The 20,313-nt window shown below is 34.6% G+C and overlaps 1 protein-coding gene across 2 annotated transcripts in view; it reads left to right on the plus strand.

Moving 5' to 3' along the window:
- ARHGAP32 (Rho GTPase activating protein 32) overlaps positions 1-20,313 on the plus strand; it is a 262,767-nt gene that overhangs the window by 120,194 nt on the left and 122,260 nt on the right. For both annotated transcript variants that reach the window (XM_044668328.1, XM_044668329.1), the window contains 2 exons: positions 3,375-3,497; positions 5,651-5,728. In XM_044668328.1, coding sequence (XP_044524263.1) covers positions 3,375-3,497; positions 5,651-5,728 — 201 coding nt within the window. The remainder of the gene's footprint in view (positions 1-3,374; positions 3,498-5,650; positions 5,729-20,313) is intronic.

The following is a 20,313-nucleotide window of genomic DNA, read 5'->3' on the forward strand; positions in this document are numbered from 1 at the left end:
TTGCCTTTATACAGAAAGGTTATGCAAAAAGTATTCAATATAACTTATTTTTCTCTTGGTATAGCTCCCTGATATCGCTACATGGAAAGATTTCTGATTATCAGGGTAGAATATGTTGAAGGACATAGTGACTAACCTGGTCCTCAGAAATCCATTAGTTTTCAGGGGGCCTCATTGTCTATAGATTGGACTTTCTTTTCCCTTTGGCAAACAGAGATCTATGCCAGGTAAATAGGAGCCAATCAGGACTTCTTTTAGGGTAAATAATCCCTATTATAAGTGGATATAGATGGGATTGCTCTAACTTTTGTTTTTTCTTTTAAAATTAATTTGTTATTCTAAAATACCCAGGTAATTCTCGCCCTCCTCTTTTCTTATTAGAGAAAGCATCATTTGGCAAAAAAAAGATGTGTATCTAAAATGCTGTTTGCTTATTTATGTTTATCAGTTCTTTCTCTGGGAGTTGACATGATACAAATAAATGGCCTAACCCTTACTATCAGGCAACATTGGTAGATGATAGACTCTCACATACCTTCCTGACAAGGTCCTAAGCATATTCTAGAGGTCCTTGTACCACTTAAATACTTGTAGACTTTTTATTGGACAATTCTTTTGGCATGTGCAGTACTAAGAGTAAAACAGAAGGAAGAGAAGGGGAAAGAAAAACACTACTAGCAGAAACACAATAACCCAAAATGAAATATTTCCTTGTAGGGAAAACTAATCCATATTGCAGAAAATTTTCTTCTTTTACTTATTTCCTCTTTAATCTCATGACTGCTCCCTCCCTGCTCTTAATCCTCTCACTTTACAACTTCTTTCTGTATCCTTTTGCTTCTCTGTTGAATCTCATTTATTTCTACACTAAACTGTTTATGAATATGTGAGTTTTTGACACTTCTTCGATCATTCAATCGAGATGAGGTTCTTTCATTTGATTACTTCTTTCCCTATATCTTCCTTCATGTGTATATTCTCTTGCAAGATATAGCAAGTTCTGCTTTATTCTTCCAGTTTTCTACATGAATGTATTCCTCCTTTTAGGGTCCCTATTTTTTCCCTTTCTAAACTTTTAGACAGATCATTTTTAAATTTAACTTCCTTCCTTAATGATTTTTTATGACAAGGTTCTGAAGTGACATGTGTCTTTGAGAATGTTAGCTTTATATCAAACATCTTCCATTGCTCAAATAAATGTATTTATCTAGGTTTCTCTGGATACTTTGTCAAAGTTTAAAATTTCAAACTTCCTTCTCAGTTCTTATCTTTTCATCTTAAATACTTTATAAATATTTTCCCAGTAGACGATCTGCTCCACTCCCTAATTCCTCCCCCCAAAAGATTCTACTCCGCTTTGCAGGATGTCATTCTTAGTCATAAGCATTTACCATTTGTTTTTTGTAACATTACATTCCAATATCTCATTTTGTTTATGGCAGAATCTTCTAGGTTTTTGTTATCCTGACTAGTTCTTTGGTACTCAAAAGAAAGTCCTCTTTTGAATGTATGCAGTATTTTTTCTTTGATATGGAAATTGGATTTTTGGCTGTGACATTTCTGAGACTTTTTTTCTTTTTAGGTTTCTTGCAGGAGGTAATTAGCAGATTCTTACTTTATCTTTAGGTTCTAATAGATCAGAGCAGTTTTCTTTCATGATTTCCTAAATATAATATCCAATTTTTTTTTAAATCATTGTTTTGGGAACAGGTAGGTAGTCTAGTAGATTGAGTGCCAGGCTCAGAGACCAGAGATCCTGGGTTCAGATATTTCTTAGCTGTGTGTCTTTGGGCAATTCATTAACCCCCATTGCCTAGCCCTTACCACTCTTCTGCCTTAGAACCAATACACTTGATTGATTCTAAGAAGGAATATAAGGGTTAAAACAAAGTCATGGTTTTCAAAATTCAGTGATATTGTGTATGTTACCTTTCCTTGACCTGACTTCATGGTCAGTTGTTTCTGATGTCATATATCTTAAATTTATCTTTTGCTAATGCCATGCCATACTGGTTCTAGAGCTTACCCCAGCTTTCTTTCTGTGTCTATTTTTTCTTGAGTGTCTTCTACTCTGTAGCCCAAAAACATAACACTCTGCAGGGAGGCTGTCTGTGCCTCTCTGGATAGTCTCTATGAGAACAATGGCTAATTTGATCTCTCAACATTGCCATTTCTGGAGGTTCCTTTCTCTATTGTCTGCAAACTTCTGGATAGATTTAGTCTTTGCCAATAAGGCATTTGCTCTAGTTAATCACTGAATTTTTTTTTCAGTTTTGATTGTTTCATTTTATTTTTTTAAACCCATATCTTCTTTTTATCAATTCTTTTTTATTTTTAACCCTAGTCTTCCATCTTAGAATCAATACTGTGTTCCAAGGCAGAATAGTTGTAAGGGCTAGGCAATGAGGGTAAAGTATCATACATCTAGGAAGAGTCTTAGGCCAGCTTTGAACCCAGCCTAGCTCTCATTGAGCCACCTTGCTGCCTCTTTGGATTGTTATATAGTGATTTTTTTTTTTTAGCTTTACATTGTTAACCTGAATCTTAAAGTAAGCCTGAAATTCAAAGAAGTGGAAGGGGTTCAGTGAGAACATTCTAGATATGGAGGACTAAACCTGTGGAAAAGTATAGATCATCTTCTTTACAAAAGAGGAGGAGCCTAGTGACCAGAGAAAGACAAGGGACTTTTCCTAACCTGGAATCCAACAACTCAGTCTTACTGTATTTCTTAATCTTTATTTACTCTGATGTGAATTTTGGCTTTTTGTTGGAGAGGTCACATTTTGCCTGTGTTTAATCAGCCATTTTCATAGTAAGTAGTTTCTTTTAAAAAAAAAAAAAAAGGTTGCTAGTAGTATGGTGTCAACATTTTCTTTGATTGATAAGCATCATAAAGGGCCTGATTAATTTTTTACCTTGTACCTACTTTTAGTGCTTACCACACAGTGCATGAATAGGTATTTAATGAATATTTGCTACCTGATATATTGGTTAGTGGATGGCATAAATATAATAAATACTTTATTTTGGCTATATTAGGAATTTATAAGAAATTTTAAAAAGATAAAAGATAAAGTATCTAATCAACATTTTATTAGGATTTATAATTTGCCCGGCATTATATATAAAAAATGTTCTAGTTATTTTGAAAACATAGTCATATTATAAATTCATGCCATATTTGACCTCTATTTTATTGTGTAAATCTTTATTAATTGCTTCTTGTCTTTCTTTGATGAATTTGAGATGTATTCTTATTCATTTTCTTTCTTTAGGGCTTCTGAGTTGTATTCTTTCTGAGTTAACTTGTAGTCTACTAATTTCACATGCCCTCAAATACTTCACAATACAGTTTACTTTCTTTTCTTAAACAGATTGATAACAAGGGAAATCACTTGTTAGTTCATGAAGAATCATCAATTAACACACCTGCTGTAGGTGCTGCCCATGTTATCAAGAGATATACTGCTCGTGCTCCCGATGAATTGTCTTTAGAGGTAATGATTGAATATGGATGTATGAATTGAATATAAGATGAATTACTGAATATAGATAATAGGACATTATCAAAAACTGAAGTATCAAAAACTTCACTTTTCTCCAAAGCTGCCCAATGTTAATGAAAATTATTTAGTTTCTTTGACTGTGACTTCCTTTTTGAGCAAAATAATCTGAACTTTCTTGTGCAATTTAAGGTACTCTCCCCCACAAAATATGTAACAGTCAGTAAAAGCTTTTAGAGCTAGTTGAAGACAAAAACCTTGTATAAAAATGCCAATACCGTTAGCAAGTGTGACTTTTTTTTCTATGTAGGCTTGAAAAACTCAAATCATTCTTGTCTGCAAGTTATGTAGTGTATACACACATTATATATATATATATATATGTATATATATATGTTTGTATACATATATTCACACAAGTGTATATTTATACATGTGTAGACATACACAAATACATTAACTTAAATTTTAGCTCTCTCACTTAACTGTCTATCAGTGATTCCCAAAGTGGGTGCCACCCCCCCCGTGGGTGCTTCAGCGATCCAGGGGAGCGGCGATGGCCACAGGTGCATTTATCTTTCCTATTAATTNTGTGCAATTTAAGGTACTCTCCCCCACAAAATATGTAACAGTCAGTAAAAGCTTTTAGAGCTAGTTGAAGACAAAAACCTTGTATAAAAATGCCAATACCGTTAGCAAGTGTGACTTTTTTTTCTATGTAGGCTTGAAAAACTCAAATCATTCTTGTCTGCAAGTTATGTAGTGTATACACACATTATATATATATATATATGTATATATATATATGTTTGTATACATATATTCACACAAGTGTATATTTATACATGTGTAGACATACACAAATACATTAACTTAAATTTTAGCTCTCTCACTTAACTGTCTATCAGTGATTCCCAAAGTGGGTGCCACCCCCCCCGTGGGTGCTTCAGCGATCCAGGGGAGCGGCGATGGCCACAGGTGCATTTATCTTTCCTATTAATTACTATTAAAATTAAAAAAAATTAATTTCCAGGGGGCTAAGTAATATTTTTTCTGGAAAGGGGGTGGTAAGCCAAAAAAGTTTGGGAACCACTGGTCCATATGATTTTGGGAAAGTTGCTTAACCTCTTTGGTCCCCAATTCATTTGTAAAATGAGGTGATTGAAGTAGATTTGAATGTCTTCTTTACCTCTAAATCTAAGAACTTATTATTAATTTTAGTATTTCTGGTTATATTTCATTTAACTCTGCTATTTTTATCATGGAATAAGTTATCTTTTGATTTTTTTTTAATGACAAATGTGAAGCTACTAAAAATAAATGGTAAACAATAGTATGTAAAAGTATAAACTTGCATATTATAAAAATCGAGGTAAATTCTATTATTCATCATAGGGGAAGTCAACTGTTTCAATGTGATCTGAACCATCAACTTAAAGAAGAAATAATTAGTAGTGCATTTTCCTACTATTCTTGGTCTGCCAGTTGGTTGGCCTGTTGGAATCTCTTCATGTTGGAAGATTAAAAAACACTTCATGGTATATTTACAAGTTAATCACTTGAAAAGAGTACTATTTTGGAGTCAGCATCTTGGCTCCGCCTTACTAGGTGTGTGGCCTTGAACAAGTCATTTTCTTTATCTTCAAAATGGGGATAGTTTAGACAATTAAATAAGATATATGTGAAAACACTTAATACTCCCAAACATCATCTCAATGTAAGCTATTAAACTGTTAACTAGAAAAAAAATGAATCTGATCTTTCTACTTCATGTTTCGCCTTGCTCAAAGAAAGGAAACACTTATCAGCAGAACTGAATTGAAAATAAAAGGTGATTGTATGCCAGACACAATGTCTAAAGTTGAGAATAACTCTTGAAGATGGCTTCTATAATCATTGCAGAAATTGAGTGAAATTTATTCAGCTCATTTAGCCGATTGTTAACATCTTTTTATGCAGGCAATACAAAGGTACATTTTGAAGGAAGCAGAACTCCAATAAATTTTGGGATCCTTTAAAGGGAGAGTTTCTTTCGAGGACATTAATCAGAGAAAGGAATAATACTTTTCTCTATCCCACTGCTTAGCTTCAAATTCTAACTGCAATAGTAGTTATGCATTTGATTTCCTTCAATTTTTATTTCATAGGTGGGAGACATTGTGTCAGTTATTGACATGCCACCAAAAGTATTGAGCACATGGTGGAGAGGAAAGCATGGATTTCAGGTAGGTAATGAGGTTCCAAGTGTGGAAAAGTTCAGGGAAAGTTTCTTCTTTGAAGTTCTTGAGAAGGTGGGGGTGGAAATAATTCATAGCCATTACATTTTGTTCAATAGTGTGCTTCTATTAATAAATCAAATATCTTCTAGCAGTGTACTTTGGTGTCTGAAATTTTCTTACAATCAACAGAAATAAAATAGAAAATTCAGATATGTAATCCAGGACTTGAAAGCCTTAGTAGGATACTCTTGCCATCTAATTTTTCTAAGGTAGGCAAACTCTGACATCTTGTTCATTTTAGTCCATTCTAGTTTTACTTGTGTGCCTAGTTATGAGTATATTCACAATTCAAACCCATTTGACCTGTTGCTCACTTTACTTGGGTGTTTAATCCCTAGAAAGGTTTTGGTGTGTTTGAAAACTATATCACAGACTTTGCATAGGAATAAACTTCAGAAGATGCCATCTAGACCAATATCCCTGAAAATGGACATCTAGCTGCTACTTGAAAACTTCATTTTCTAATATTTACCTTCCATTGTAGCCATTTATATACTTTTATAACACTCTTAATACCATTAATTTGCCTTACGTGGAGCCTAAATCTACCATTCTTAGTGAATAATATAGGACTAAAAGTTCAAGATGGAATGGACCTTAAGGTCATTTGACAGATGAGAAAACTGAGGCTAAGGGAGGAGTTTATTCACTTGCCCAAAGTGTCAAGTGACTAATAATTTTCTAAGGCAAAATTCAAACCCAAGTTTTACTGACTACATGTCTCATACCTTGCATAATTATGTCCTTTATTCTTCTTTTAAAGACCAAAAAATACCAAATCTAAACTCTTTTCAGCCTGATCAATATGAAATATTTAAAGTCAAGTATCATGTCCATTTCAATATTCTTAAATCCTTCAGTGAATTCATGATCTTATCAAAATGGGCAGCATCTCCAAAGTTTCAGACTCTTATCCATACTCACTTTGCCTTATGTCATTATTTTCCATGCTCTTAAAAATCCTTTATAGAAGATTGCATTAGAAGATTTCTTCTAGATCTTTTAACATCTCTTGAATACCAGTAATAATCAGTTGTCCATCTGTTATCTTTCATTCTTGTACTTTTCCTTTGTTTTTTGGATCACTCATATTATTTATGCCTTGGAGATTTTAATTTATAGCCATATGGCATTATGAAGAGAATATTGCTGGGGTTTTAAAAATGTTTTTGTGTCCAAGAACAGCTTGGGATTATCGAAAACATCACGCAGTTGCTCAGATACATTTAGTTCAGGCTTTTCATCCTATTTAATTCTGGGCCAGCCACAGTGTACCTGCAGTTTCTTCCCAAGATATGTATACTGATGTACTAGCTTAGTATTGTGCCCATTCAACTGCATATCATTGTCTTGGAGATAGACATGCTTCGTTTACATGCCTTATCAGTCTTTTAAAGGGAGCTGTTAAAGGACTTTATATTTATTCTTATTAAATTTTAATTTATTAGATTTATCATTCTAGATCTTTTGTGATTCTCATTGTAACCTAATAGTTTCACTACTCTCTTAGCTTTATATTGTGTGCAGATTGTGTGCAGATGTCTTCATCTAAGTCATTGATAATAATATTGAATAGAATAGATCCTTCTTGCAGTCACTAGAGACCCGCCTCCAAGTTGATGTTAGTTCACTAAAGATTCTTTTTTGGGTTTTGTTCATTCATCCAGTTCATAACTGTATCATTATGTGTCCCACGTCCCTGTGTCATCTAAAGTCCATGAGATCTAGGCTAATTCCATGTTATACCTGAAAGGCCTCACCCTTTTCTTCCTCAGCTACTGCTAGTGCTGCCATGGATTCATATTGCCAAGATTAGAACTTCTGCTGACTCTGTATACACTTACAGCAATTTTGTTAAAAAAGGCTTTGCTTCCACAAGGTGAATTAACATTACAGTAAAGCAGTACTGTGCAAGCTTGTTTTGAAGTGTATTCATACATAATTCTTTATATATCATGAGTCATAGAGGTGGATGCACTTGTGATTCTATGTTATTGGGCAATAAATTGTTACACAAGTTGTTCTTTTTTGAGGGGTGTGTGTTATTTTTAAACCTTCACCTTCTGTCTTAGAATCTATACTAAGCACCAATTCTAAGACAGAAGTATTAAGGGTTTCGTAATTGAAGTTAAGTGACTTGCCCAGGGTCACACAGCTAGGAAGTGTTTGAGGCCAAATTTGGACCCAGATCCTCCTGTCTCCAAGTCTGGCTCTCTATATACGGAGCCACCTACCCGCCCCCACACATGGGGTTTTCCTTCATACTTTCATAAAAGTTAATAGTACTCATTAACATTTGACGTGAGTATACTTTCTTTTTGGACTCCATTTCAGGAAGGCCGATTTAGAGGTTTTTGTTTTGCTTAGAAATGCAAAAAGGCATTTTTTCTAAGGCTAATAGGTTTTCTTATCTCTGATTTCCCTTTAGTGACATTGTTAATTAAATACATGATCACTTCAGAGAGACAAATTTACAACTTAAAAACTAATGTACAGAGAGATTATTTTTTGTTTTTTAGCTTGATTTAAGCAGTAGAATCTCCTATGCCCCCAGTCCATCCTATCATTTGACATGATAGCTTGATGATATCTTTATTAAATTATCTACAGAGAACCTCTGAAAACTCTGTGAAACCTTGCTATATTGTTTATTACCTTTGTAATAATAATAATAATACATAATACATACATGTTTTCTGACTAATTTATGTACATCTATTGATTGATAACTGGTAATTATAACTATTCTCTGATTATACTGTTGATTTAGAACTTTGGGGGATCTCAACTTGTTATTTCATATGTGTAGGGAAATCCCAGTATCAGCGTTCTTTGAAAATAATGTAAATTGGGGGGTCAGCTGGGAAGCTCAGTGGATTGAGAGCCAGGCCTAGGGACGGGAGGTCCTAGGTTCAAATCTGGCCTCAGACACTTCCCAGCTGTGTGACCCTGGCCAAGTCACTTGGCCCCCATTGCCTACCCTTACCTCTCTTCCACCTATAAGTCAATACACAGAAGTTAAGGGTTTAAAATTAAAAAAAAAAAAAAAAAGAAAATAATGTAAGTCTTCAACTTGATTATACTTAGTCTTGAAAAGTTGCCAAGTTAAATGACTTGTTCATGATCACAAACCTAGGAAAAGTCAGAGAGATAAGGCTTTAATCTAGTTGTTCTAGACTAAATGTAGCTCTTCATGTGTACTACTTCTCTAAAAAAGTTATTTTTTGTAACATAGTAGTCCTTTAATTAAAAATGTTAATATGTATTAATTTAAAGTTTGTTTTAATCATCCTACTCTTTATTAATAAAAAAGTAATATGCATTTGTTACAGTGGTTAAAACCATGAACATCCAACCCTTATCTCTAAAAGAATTTATACATTAATAAAACAGAAGTCCTGAGTCTCCAGTTTCACCTATTGTGCTTAGTCTTTTTGTAGAAATTTTTTTTTCTTTTTTCAAGACAAAACAGAAGAGTGTCTTTCCGTTATTCCGTGATCCATACTAATGGAAAAAACGTGTAGCATAAAGAAATCCAAATAAATGATTAAAAAAACCCTATGATTTGCATTTGTTGTGATTTTTTTTGGGGGGGAATAGGTATATGTTCCTAATTTTCTTTTGTTTAGTTTAATCTAAAAATTAATGTGTGCAACCTCGAGAGATAATGTGGCATAATGGATTAAGTATTAAAGTTGAAGTCAGGAAGCCCTAATTTGCCCACTGTTCCTTTAGCTCCAAGTATTTGCTCTCTCACCTGAACTGCCTAAGTCAGTTAGAACTTTTGCACCTCTCTCCCTTGAGACCAGAGGCACATGGACATTGAAACTCAATTTAAAATCTTCCCTTAATGAACAACCTGTTCCTCCAATCATACTCTCCATATCCAGTGATTCTCATCCTGTATCAGCCTTTATTAAAATCTTATTCCCCATTCTGTTCACCCCAGGACACCCTACCACCACCATGCCCCACCCAAAACTAATCACTTCTTCCACAATACTTTCAGGAATGTCTTCTCCACAGGTGACAAACTTGTTTTCAACTTAAATCTTCCTTTCCCACATCTTCTCTCTATCATTAGAACATTCCTCTTCCCCAATGACATAACATCCCTGACAACCTTTACCCTGAGCTGACTGCATTTTTACTCCTTCCCCTTGGATGCAGCTAGTTAAGGTGGTGAGGGAATTAGACTTTCCTTGCTCTCCTTGCTCTCCACTTCCCCTTACTCCCCCTATTAATATCACTCAGTAACCTCTCCTCCTTTGAGATTCATTCACTCTGTATCTATCAGTCCAAATTTTGGTGTCTACCAACGACTAGGCACTTCTCTTTCCTCATTGAGCCTAGCTCACTATCTTACTTTCCTCTCCAACTCCTTTCTTCAGACTAGTTATCTTCAATATGCATATTGATGCTCCCTCAAACATCCTAGCTTAACAGTTTACTAATTTTCACTCATTTCCCTTGAGCACCTGACCCCATATAAAGATGGTCATACTCTTGATCTTTCTATCATCCACAATACACCAGCTCCTTGCTCAAGAGTTCAGAAATTTCCATATCCAATTGATCCCTCTATCATCCCCTCTTCCCCTATTTTCATTCTCTCCCTACCTACTAGCCACTTCCCTCTTGTTTATCATCTGCTACCTTTAAATTCTGATAAAGAATAACTAAACTTCTTGAGTAGACCTTTTACCTAAGCTACCTCAGCTTCCTTTCCTTTCTCTCTTCATAGCTCTTTTGGTCTTGTCTTCCAATCTCATCATTCAAATTAAAGTATTCTCTCCAAAGTTATGTATGATTTATTAATGGCCAAAACTTACATACTTTTTCCAATCATTATCCCTTTAAATGTCTCTTGCAGGCTTTGACACTGTTTACCCTCTTCTTGGTACTCTTATGGTTTTCATGACATTATTCTTTTAATTTTCCTCCTACCTATTTGACTGTTCATTTTTAGTTTCCTTTGCTTGATCTTCATCAATTTTAATCTCACTAATCATGATGTTCCACAGGTCTTTGTTCTGGGCTCTCAAATCTGTTTGTCCAAACTTAACTAGCCTCTTTGCTAACCCTGAGTCTTACATCCCTAACTACCTATTTCACATCCCAAATGAGATGTACTATAAAAATATTAAACTTATGTCCAAAAAAGAACTCCTCTTTCTTCTCCAAACCTTCCTCTTTACCAAATTTTCCTTTTTTTCTTGAGAGCACTACCATCTTCTCAGTGTCCTAGGCTTCCAATCTAGTTGTCAGCTTTGATTCCTCAGTATCTCTCACCCTCCATATTCAATCTGTTTTCAAGGTCTGTGGATTTCAACTTTGCAATATCTCGAATATACACTGCCACACTCCTGATACTGCCATATCCCTGCTATAGGACCTTATTACTTCATACCTGGACTTCTACAATAGTCTATTGTTCTGCTTGCCACAAGTCTCTTCCCTCTTCAGTCCCTCCTCTACTTAGCTGCCAAAATGATCTTCCTAAAGCACAGGTCTGACCCTGTCCCACCTTAATTTATAAACTATCATGACTCCTCATCACTTCTAATATCAATTTTAAAATTATTTTTGTCATTCAGAACCTTTTATAACTTAGCTCCTGTTGCCTTCCTTTCTATTCTTCTTATAAGATCTTCCATCCCTTGACATATTCTGCAATCCAGTGATATTAGCCTCCTTCTTGTTTCTTGAAAAAAACTATACTTTGTCTCCAGATATCTTGGGTATTTTCATTGGCCATATCCCATTCCTGGAATCTTCTTCATCTCAGCCTCCTGAATGCATGCGTTGCCTTTACTTCCCTTCTAACCTTCACTTTGCAAAGCATACCTTTCACGATCCTGCTCAGTTCTGGTGCCTTCCCTTTGTTGATTAGTTTCAATTTATCCTTTATATAGGTTGCTTGTGATATTCATTTGCATGATGTCACCATCATTCAATTTTAAGCTTCTGGAGAGCAGGGACTCTATTTTACCTTTCTTTGTATCCTCAGCACTTTTCACAGTGCTTGGCACACAGTAGATGATTAATGCTTATTAAATTAGTGAATGAATGAACTTGCTTTGTGACTAAGGATTAGCTATTTATCTTTCTAAGCCTTAGATAAATTTCCAGGGTTTTAGTAATACTAGGGTTAAGATCTGCCTTGCTAGAAATTCCCACACTGAAGAAATGACTAATCTTTGAAATATTGATATACCTTAGCATAAACTCCTAATGGTGATAAGAGGCAGTTCAGAACATTTTTTGATTATGGCAAGGGATATTCCAGACTAGGATGAAAAATGTCCTATGCCTACCTCTTGTATATAAGAGAGTAAACCACAGGTAGGTAACTAGGAGCTTTTGTTCTGTTTATAAAACAAAATTGAGAGACACTAGTTTCATTAAAGGTATTCCAGTCACTGAAAACAGAGTAATTAAGATGTTAATGTAATAATAGTAGATACCTTTGAAAATCCATAAGCTCAGTCAAAGGTCTTAGGAATTCTAATGCCAAATTTTATCCAGGATTTTGAAATATATACTATCCATCTATTTGTTTCAGATACTGTACATTGTTCGTAACTCATTCTAGAAGAACTGTGAACAGACTGCTCAGAAAAGCATTAAATCTGTATATATTTTTGTTACTTATTTTTTGAGCAATCTCAGGCAAACTATTTAAGTTCTCTATACCAGTTTTCACAGTTATAGAAAGAGAATGGCATTCTGGTATTTCCTAGTAATCTTATGAAAATGAATGAGGTATGAATTCTAAAGTATATTGGCCTTCACTGCAGAAGGCCAATTATTATTAAACTTTGTGTTTTTATCATCACAAATAGACTGTGTGCTATAAAAGTACTTCTCTTCAGTCATAGTAGCTATTTTAGATTATAACCATATTCAAAAATTAATGAAAATTTAAAATAAAAACCAAAGTACTTCTTAGAGGAGAGAAAATTTCACTGGTCCCACATGTATGTGTATGTATATATGTACTAAGATAAACACTAACTATAAAATAAATTTATATAGCTAAAAGGTTCTTTTCACCTTTATCTGGAACAGAATGGGTATTTATATTGATAAACCTATTCTTTATTACATAGATCTACTTATTTTTTTGTAAAGAGGTATTTTGTAAAAGTAAAAGAGATAAATTTAATTATTGTAAATTATTATATTTGCATAGTGTTATAAATATATTTACATAGATCTTAAATTTTACATAGTATTGACTATACATAATCTTATCAATACTTCATAACCTTGTAGAGTAGGAATTCTTGTTACCTTTATTTTATAGATAAGGAAACTGAGTTTTTAATTAGATTTAGTGACTTGCTCTAGGATCACATAAGTATTAAGTTTCTGAGACAAGTTTGCTCTCAAGTCTTGATTCCAGGTCTAGCCTTATTTATCCATTATGTAAAGCTGATTCATCACATTCAAAAAGTCATAATGATGATCATGGTGGTGACTTCATTTCCATTCTTATTATTAGATAAAAATGATGCTATAATGGCAGCTCACTATTTAGCTGTGATTATTGGATATCTAATGTTCTACAAATATCCTATATAGGCTCACCATAAGCATTTTCAGTTCACTTCCAAGAAAAGATAGGATTATAGGAGTTAGGTGTGCCCCATCCTATTGCCACTTGATTTTGATCTCCTTTCTCATTTCTCTTATGTTTTGAAAGTTTTTTGGTCTATATCGCTTGGAGATAATGAAATTTTTGTTATAGAGGCATTTATTAAAGTGTTATTAAGTTTTCACAGATCACTGTTATGCTCAGTAATTAAGGATACTAATTTTGCGTGTGATAGTGATACAGATCCAGTACAATTTTACAGATTGATTTCTCTAGGATATTTGGGGATCTGCATTAGTAATAAGAATATCTTGTTAGGGATCTGATTATTATGAGTTTTTTTTACAAATCTAAATGTATTGTTGTTATTATTATTGTTATGCCAGTATATAAATTTAAGGGAATTGTATGGTGAATCCTATTATGAAAGGAGTACCATTCCCCTAAATTTGTGTATTTTATTTAAAAATGTTTATATAGAAAAGATAAAAGTTGATATATAGTTTTTGCTGTTTAACTTGTTTGACTTTAGGAAGTCACTTAATTTCTCTAGGTCTCAATTTACACATCTTCAGAATGAAGTTGAAATATAGATCATCTCTAAACAAAGACATATCATGCATTATATCCTCAGCGACAACAAGTTTGAAATTCATGAATTATCTCACTTTAGAATAAATACAGAACTTTTTAGTTATCAAAAACTCATGAATTTCTTAAAGAAATTTCTTACTACTTTTTGTTCACTATTGAAATAAATAACAAATAAGGTTTGGCAAATTTCTGGATACTTAGTCCTTAGGGCCAGTTATCAGAAATCCTCAGGTTTGGGAAGGCTTCCAGAAACTGACAAGTTATCACACTGATGTAACTCAGGGTTTTATTTAAACTATGACAGGTAGGGGAAGGGGATTGGTATAATCTAACTAGGTATGGAAACTAATTCCTCCCACCAAAATCCAATAGGTTTGAACAGATACTATCTACACTGAATCTCTATCTAGAGATCCCAGGTACCTGTGTTATCCCCCTAACCAAAATCCCCCCCATTGCTAGTAATTAGAGTAAGGGAAAGCTGGAAGATACACAGGTCCACAGAGTCAAAAGGGAGATGTTTCACTAACAGTTGTCCTCTGGAGTTTAGTAGAGTTCTAGTAGAAATCACAGCAGTAGCAGGAACACACAGGAACAGATATAAATCCAATAAGAAGGGGAGTAATGGTTTAATTCACACAATCCACCTGTGGAGTTTAAAACCAATCTCAATCACTTCCCAGAAGGTAAAACTGCTTGTAGGAAATGTTCACATACACAGTGTCTTCCTGCATAGAGCAAGTCCAACCAGCTGTCCCACCAGAGTCACTGTCTCCAGGGTTCTGGAATCTCTCTCTGCCTCTGCTTTGGCACTTCCTGTTTTCCCTATGATTTCTTATAACACTATTCCATGAAAAATGTAATCTGTTATTGGTCATTCCACCAGATTTGGACAGAGAAGGAAGAGGTGAAACTAAAATGGGCCTTTTTTATTTTCTTCTTGTTGAGAGCTTTTATTATTTAAAAAAAAAAACCCTTTTGTGGTATAGGCGACTTAAATAATCAAAGGTAAGAAGAAATCTTAAAATGTGTTAAGAGAATTCCAAACTAAAAGAATTAACAAACTAATATAAATTTACCCCTCAAAATACAGTGAAACCTCAGAATTTAGTGATTTTACAAGATCGTGTGGCTATGTTGTTTCTACTCTTGTCAGTTGGATTGTCTTACTCTCCACTATTCCTGTTAAACTTTGGCAAATAGCTAATTTCTAACAGAGATCAATACTTAGAAGTAGAAGGCTTTAACAGGAAGGTAGATCTATAAAGGCTAAAAGACTGGTTGGCTCTATACAGTTAAAATAATCATGTGCATGTTTTTCTTTTCTAAAAATTTTGTGAGTAGGAAGTGCAACATGAACTCAGCTACAGAAATAAACATTTTACTCTGAAAGCTTGTGTTCCTAGGGAATATATTAAGACTTCTATCTATATTTTAGGGCTTTTATAATTTTGTTTTAATTAGCTTTAGAAATAACTTTTTCAAAAAGTTCTAGGATTATGGAACATTGTCAGATGTGTGCACATTCTGAAACAATACTATTTAGGTCATGTCTCTCAATTCTTTATATTTTTAGATGCAAGACAAATTAAAATGGAGATTTCTTGTGTAATTTATACAGTCCACCTCTATGTTGTTCAAAATTTAATGACTGGAATATTTGTACTCTTTGCTGTTCTTTCTATAAACTCCTTTCTGCTATATGAATAGGAGAAATGGGTGATTTGGGGCACTTTATAAGGATCCTTGGCTAAAGTGAAAATTGAAGAAGGTGAATCTAATGATGAAGATAAAGTCTAGACTTCATTTCAGGGCCTTCCTTTTTTCTCTTCATCACAATAATCAAGAGTTAACTTATTTTTATAATTCGGACAGAATTCCTTTATGGATTAGGGTTGTTAACTGAGAAAAAACACAGAACTATAAAATAGAAAAATCACTCTTTAATTAGGGAAAGGAGTTTAGTGCTAGAATTTAGACCTCCTCGAAGAGCTGTGAGCCATAAACCCACACTGAGTCCCTAGACTCCGGTAGCTCTGGTCACTAAACTCCTGAGAATGCCATTGCACTAGATGATGACTCAGAGGAGGGCCAGAACTTGGGGATCTTTTATACCCTCTTTAGACTTAGTACAACAATCCTGCATAGACAGACTGCAAGCAGGCTGCAAAGAGGTCTGCAGCCAGTCTCAGAGGTATCAGGGAGTGGTCAACTATAACAACTGCAAAGGAAGGGGTCAAAGTAAGAGCTGGGATTCCTGAGAGAGGATTTTAATACAGTGGTAGAAGCTTCTAAAACAAATAAAGGCACTCAACATTTTGACTGTGTCCAGAGATGGGGTTTCTCAAAGGGTAGGGGTAAAAATTGAGGTGTCCAGATTGCATGTTGATAGGGTCTTTAAGCAATAAAAAAAATTTTAAATGTATTCCATAAAGGGATTTATTTCTAACTACTTAGTCAGGGAGAGGTAATATTAACAGAATGGAAAGATCACTGGATTTGGTTGGAATCAGGAGATGTGAGCCTTTGTTCTGCCACAAACTAGCTGTGCATCCTTAAACAAATCATTTAACCTCTCTTGAGTTTCAGTTTCTTCATCTGTAAAATGAGATAATCAGATTTTCTCTAAGATCCCATCTTGCTTTCATAGGCCATGATTCTGAGAAAACTTGCCTCTTTTGAAACTTTAATTTGGAACAAAAAAAATGTGCCTTTTAATGGACTTTGTTTTTAAATGCTCAGTCTACATACATGAATCCAACAGGCCAAAATGATCCCTTCACATATTCAGAATAAAACATGATTGCATAATTCCTGGAAATAGGAAATATTTATTCTAATAAGATATTTATATTTTTAAAATTTTATCATGCCCAAGAGAAGGGAGCTTATATAATACATCCCAAAAATCATGACTCTTCAGGTATTAATTTTGCACCTATGGTCTGTATCATGAAAAAGTGTACTTTTGTTTCATTGGACATTATTTATTTAGCACATCTGGATATTGTGAATATTTACAAATGAAATTTACCATTTAATATATAATGTTGCAAAACAAGAGACCATCCTTCTCAATGAATCATTTCCAAAAACAATTTCATGTAAATCAGGCTTTATAATTATGATATCAAAATTTTTTCAGGAATATATTTATTTGCCCGGTGGTCTAAATATATAGACATTTAGACCTTGGTCATGAATTTTTTACCTAGAATAGTCCATGAAATGGGCAGAAATTCAGAATATACTTCAGTCCTTTAGACCCCTTTGCTTTGACAGTAATAATAAGAGATAAGGTAGAAAGAGAGCAGTAGATTTTATGAATCACATGGAACTATTAGATCACCAACAAAAGTAGAATTTGACAATTGGAACATTACTGTAGGAATTGAGCCATATTTATATCTATATTTTTGCTGTATATCAGAAGTCACAAGATGACTACTGAACAAAATGGTTTGAAGAATTTCTTTAGGCTGACTAATACATGTGATAATAGGGTGGTTTCATTATGTGCCTAAAGTCCAAAACAAATTTTCATTGGATAGTTTATTTATGCAACTTTGCAGTATTCACAATGAGCATAAATAAACATTCTTCCACAAATATCTCACACAATGTGAAAGTTGGGAATTTTCTCAGCAGCCATTTAGTCCAAGCCATATAAAAAGCAATCTTCATTCTTAACTTGACAAATGCATTCCAGCCTTTTCATGATGATCTCCACAAGGGGGAAACCAATAGCTCTTAAAGCAAGACATTCCATTTTTGGACAGGTCTAATTGTTAGGAATTTTTTTCCCTCCATCTTATATGTTAATCCTAAATTTGCTTCTTTGGAATTTTTACTCATTAGTTTCCCCATCCACTGTCATGTCCCATATGCATCTACTTTTTCCCAGACAAAATTTCTTCAGCTAATCCTCATATATCATTATTTCAAGGCCTTCTGCTCTCCCACTTGCCTTCCTCTGGACATTTTCCAACTTGTCTTTCTTAAAACCCCAAACTGAACACAATATCCTGGAAGAGGGCTTACAAGGTGGAGTGTAGTGGAATTATCATGTCCCAGTTTCTGGAAGCTATTCCTCACTCGATACAGCTTAAAATTGCATTAGATTTTTGGCTGTTACATCACACTATTGAGTCTGCAAGCCACTAAAATCCTCATATTTTTATCAGAAAAATCTTATCTATGCTTCCACTGTTTTACATTTATATAATCGATTTTTATACATAGCCATATGCCCATTGAAATTCAGTTTATTAGATTAGCACTTAATCTGTATAAGGCACAGTACTAAGAGCTGGAGATTGAAATATAAAAAAACAAAGCACTCCATATTCTTAATGAGTTTACATTCTAAAAGGAGAGATGAGTACATATATAAATATATACTAAATAAATACAAAATAGTTAAATGCAAGAGAATTTGGGAGAAATGTTACTTGCAGTGGGTAGATGAAGGCTTCATGTAAAAAGAACTAGAGCTGAATCTTGAAGGACGATGGGAATTCTTCCATAAGAATTCTTCCAATAAGAAGGAATTCTTCCAATAAGAAGGTTTAATATATGTATAAATGTATGATAATACACAGATAAACATAACTCTAGGTAGAGCTTGGTAAAGGAAAGGAAAAAACATAGCACACCATACCTAAGCACCCAGTTAGTCAACAAGTACCTACTGGTTGCCAGATCTCGTTGTTAAGTACTGGGGATGCAAAGAATATATAAGATAGTTCTTGCTCTCAAGTTCACAATCTAGTGTGTATACACACATACACACACATATATGACAAATGGGAGATTATCAGCAGAGGTATGACTGCATTTCAGGGGGATCAGGAAAGGCTGCGATTTTAGCTGAGACTTGAAGGAAATTATGTAACCCAGGAGGCAGATATAAATATGGAGACACACAGTCACAGTGAGTCAGGAGGCCCTACCTGAGGATCTCCAAATAGGCTAGGGTCACTGTGTCCAAGAGTACCATGAGAAAGGTAGGACCTCAGGCTATGAAGGCATTAAATACCAAACTGAGGCGTTAGGAGTTGATTGATTAGTAATCTAATCAGACTGTGCTCTAGGAAGATCATTTTGACAGTGGAGTAGACTGGAGTAGGTAGGTAGGGAGGCAAGGAATCCAACCAGAAAAGTATTGCATTAGCCCATACACAGGGTGATGAGGGTCTCTAATAGAGCGGTGGCATTGTTAGACTAGAGGAAGAAGCATCATGTAATGGGAATGTTACAAAGGTAAAACCAGCAGAATTTGGATACAAATTGGACATCAGATGAGAGAGAGGTTGAGGAGTTGGAGATGACAGATTGTGAGCCTGGCTGACTTGGGTGGATGGCGTTACCCCAACAGTAATAGAGAAGTTTGAAAAATAGGAAGCTTTGGAAGGAAAGATAATGATTTCAGTTTTTGGAAATGTTACATGATAATCAGTTTGAGGTGTCAAATAGGCAATTGGAGATCAAAGTCTGGAGGTAAGGACAGAGGTTTGGGCTGGATAAGCAGATTTGAGATTCATTAATAAAAAGAGATCATTATTGAATCCATGGGAGTTGATGAGACCACCAAATATAATTAATTGTACAAAAGAAAAAGAAAGCCCAAGACAGAACTGTTGGGAATATCCAATTGGTGGGTGTGACTACGATGAAGATACAGCAAGAAGACTAAGAAGTACTCAGGTAATGGGTAGGAGGAAAACCAGGGAGAGTATTATCATGGAGTCTTAGAAAAGAGTATCAGGGAGTATCTAAGCCTGAAGAATGTTCAGGAAGGATGATGGAGAGAAGGGCATTAGATTTGGCAGTTGAGATCATTGCTATTTTTGGAAGAGCAATTTCAATTGAATAATGAAATTAGAGGCCCCATTGCTGAGAACTTAGAAGAGTGAGAAGAAAGGGCAGAGAAGAATTGATTGTAGATGGCCTTCTCATGGAATTTAGCCACAAAAAGGAGGAGAGATAAGCAATCATAGCTAGTAGGAATAGATTGAGATGATTTTTGAGAAGATAAATGAGACATGAGCATGTTTGTGAGCTGTAGGGAATTAGAGATTGAAGATAAGAGAATGCGGTCTGCTGGGAGAATGGGAACACTTGTGCATTTAGATGGGTTTTGCCTTGGGAAGAAGGAAGGCCTCCTCTTCATATGAGATGAGTGAAGGAGGATGTAGTGCAAAAGGCATCTGAGTGATGTAAAATAAAGAGGAGGGGAAAAGAGGGATTTTTCCATAGAAAGACTATTTTTTTTTCTGTGAAAAATGGGACAGGGTTCTTGCTAAGAGTATGGGACATGAGAGAACAATGAGAAGTT

The sequence above is a fragment of the Gracilinanus agilis genome, chromosome 3 (assembly GCF_016433145.1).
Source record: "Gracilinanus agilis isolate LMUSP501 chromosome 3, AgileGrace, whole genome shotgun sequence".
Lineage (NCBI taxonomy): Eukaryota > Metazoa > Chordata > Mammalia > Didelphimorphia > Didelphidae > Gracilinanus > Gracilinanus agilis.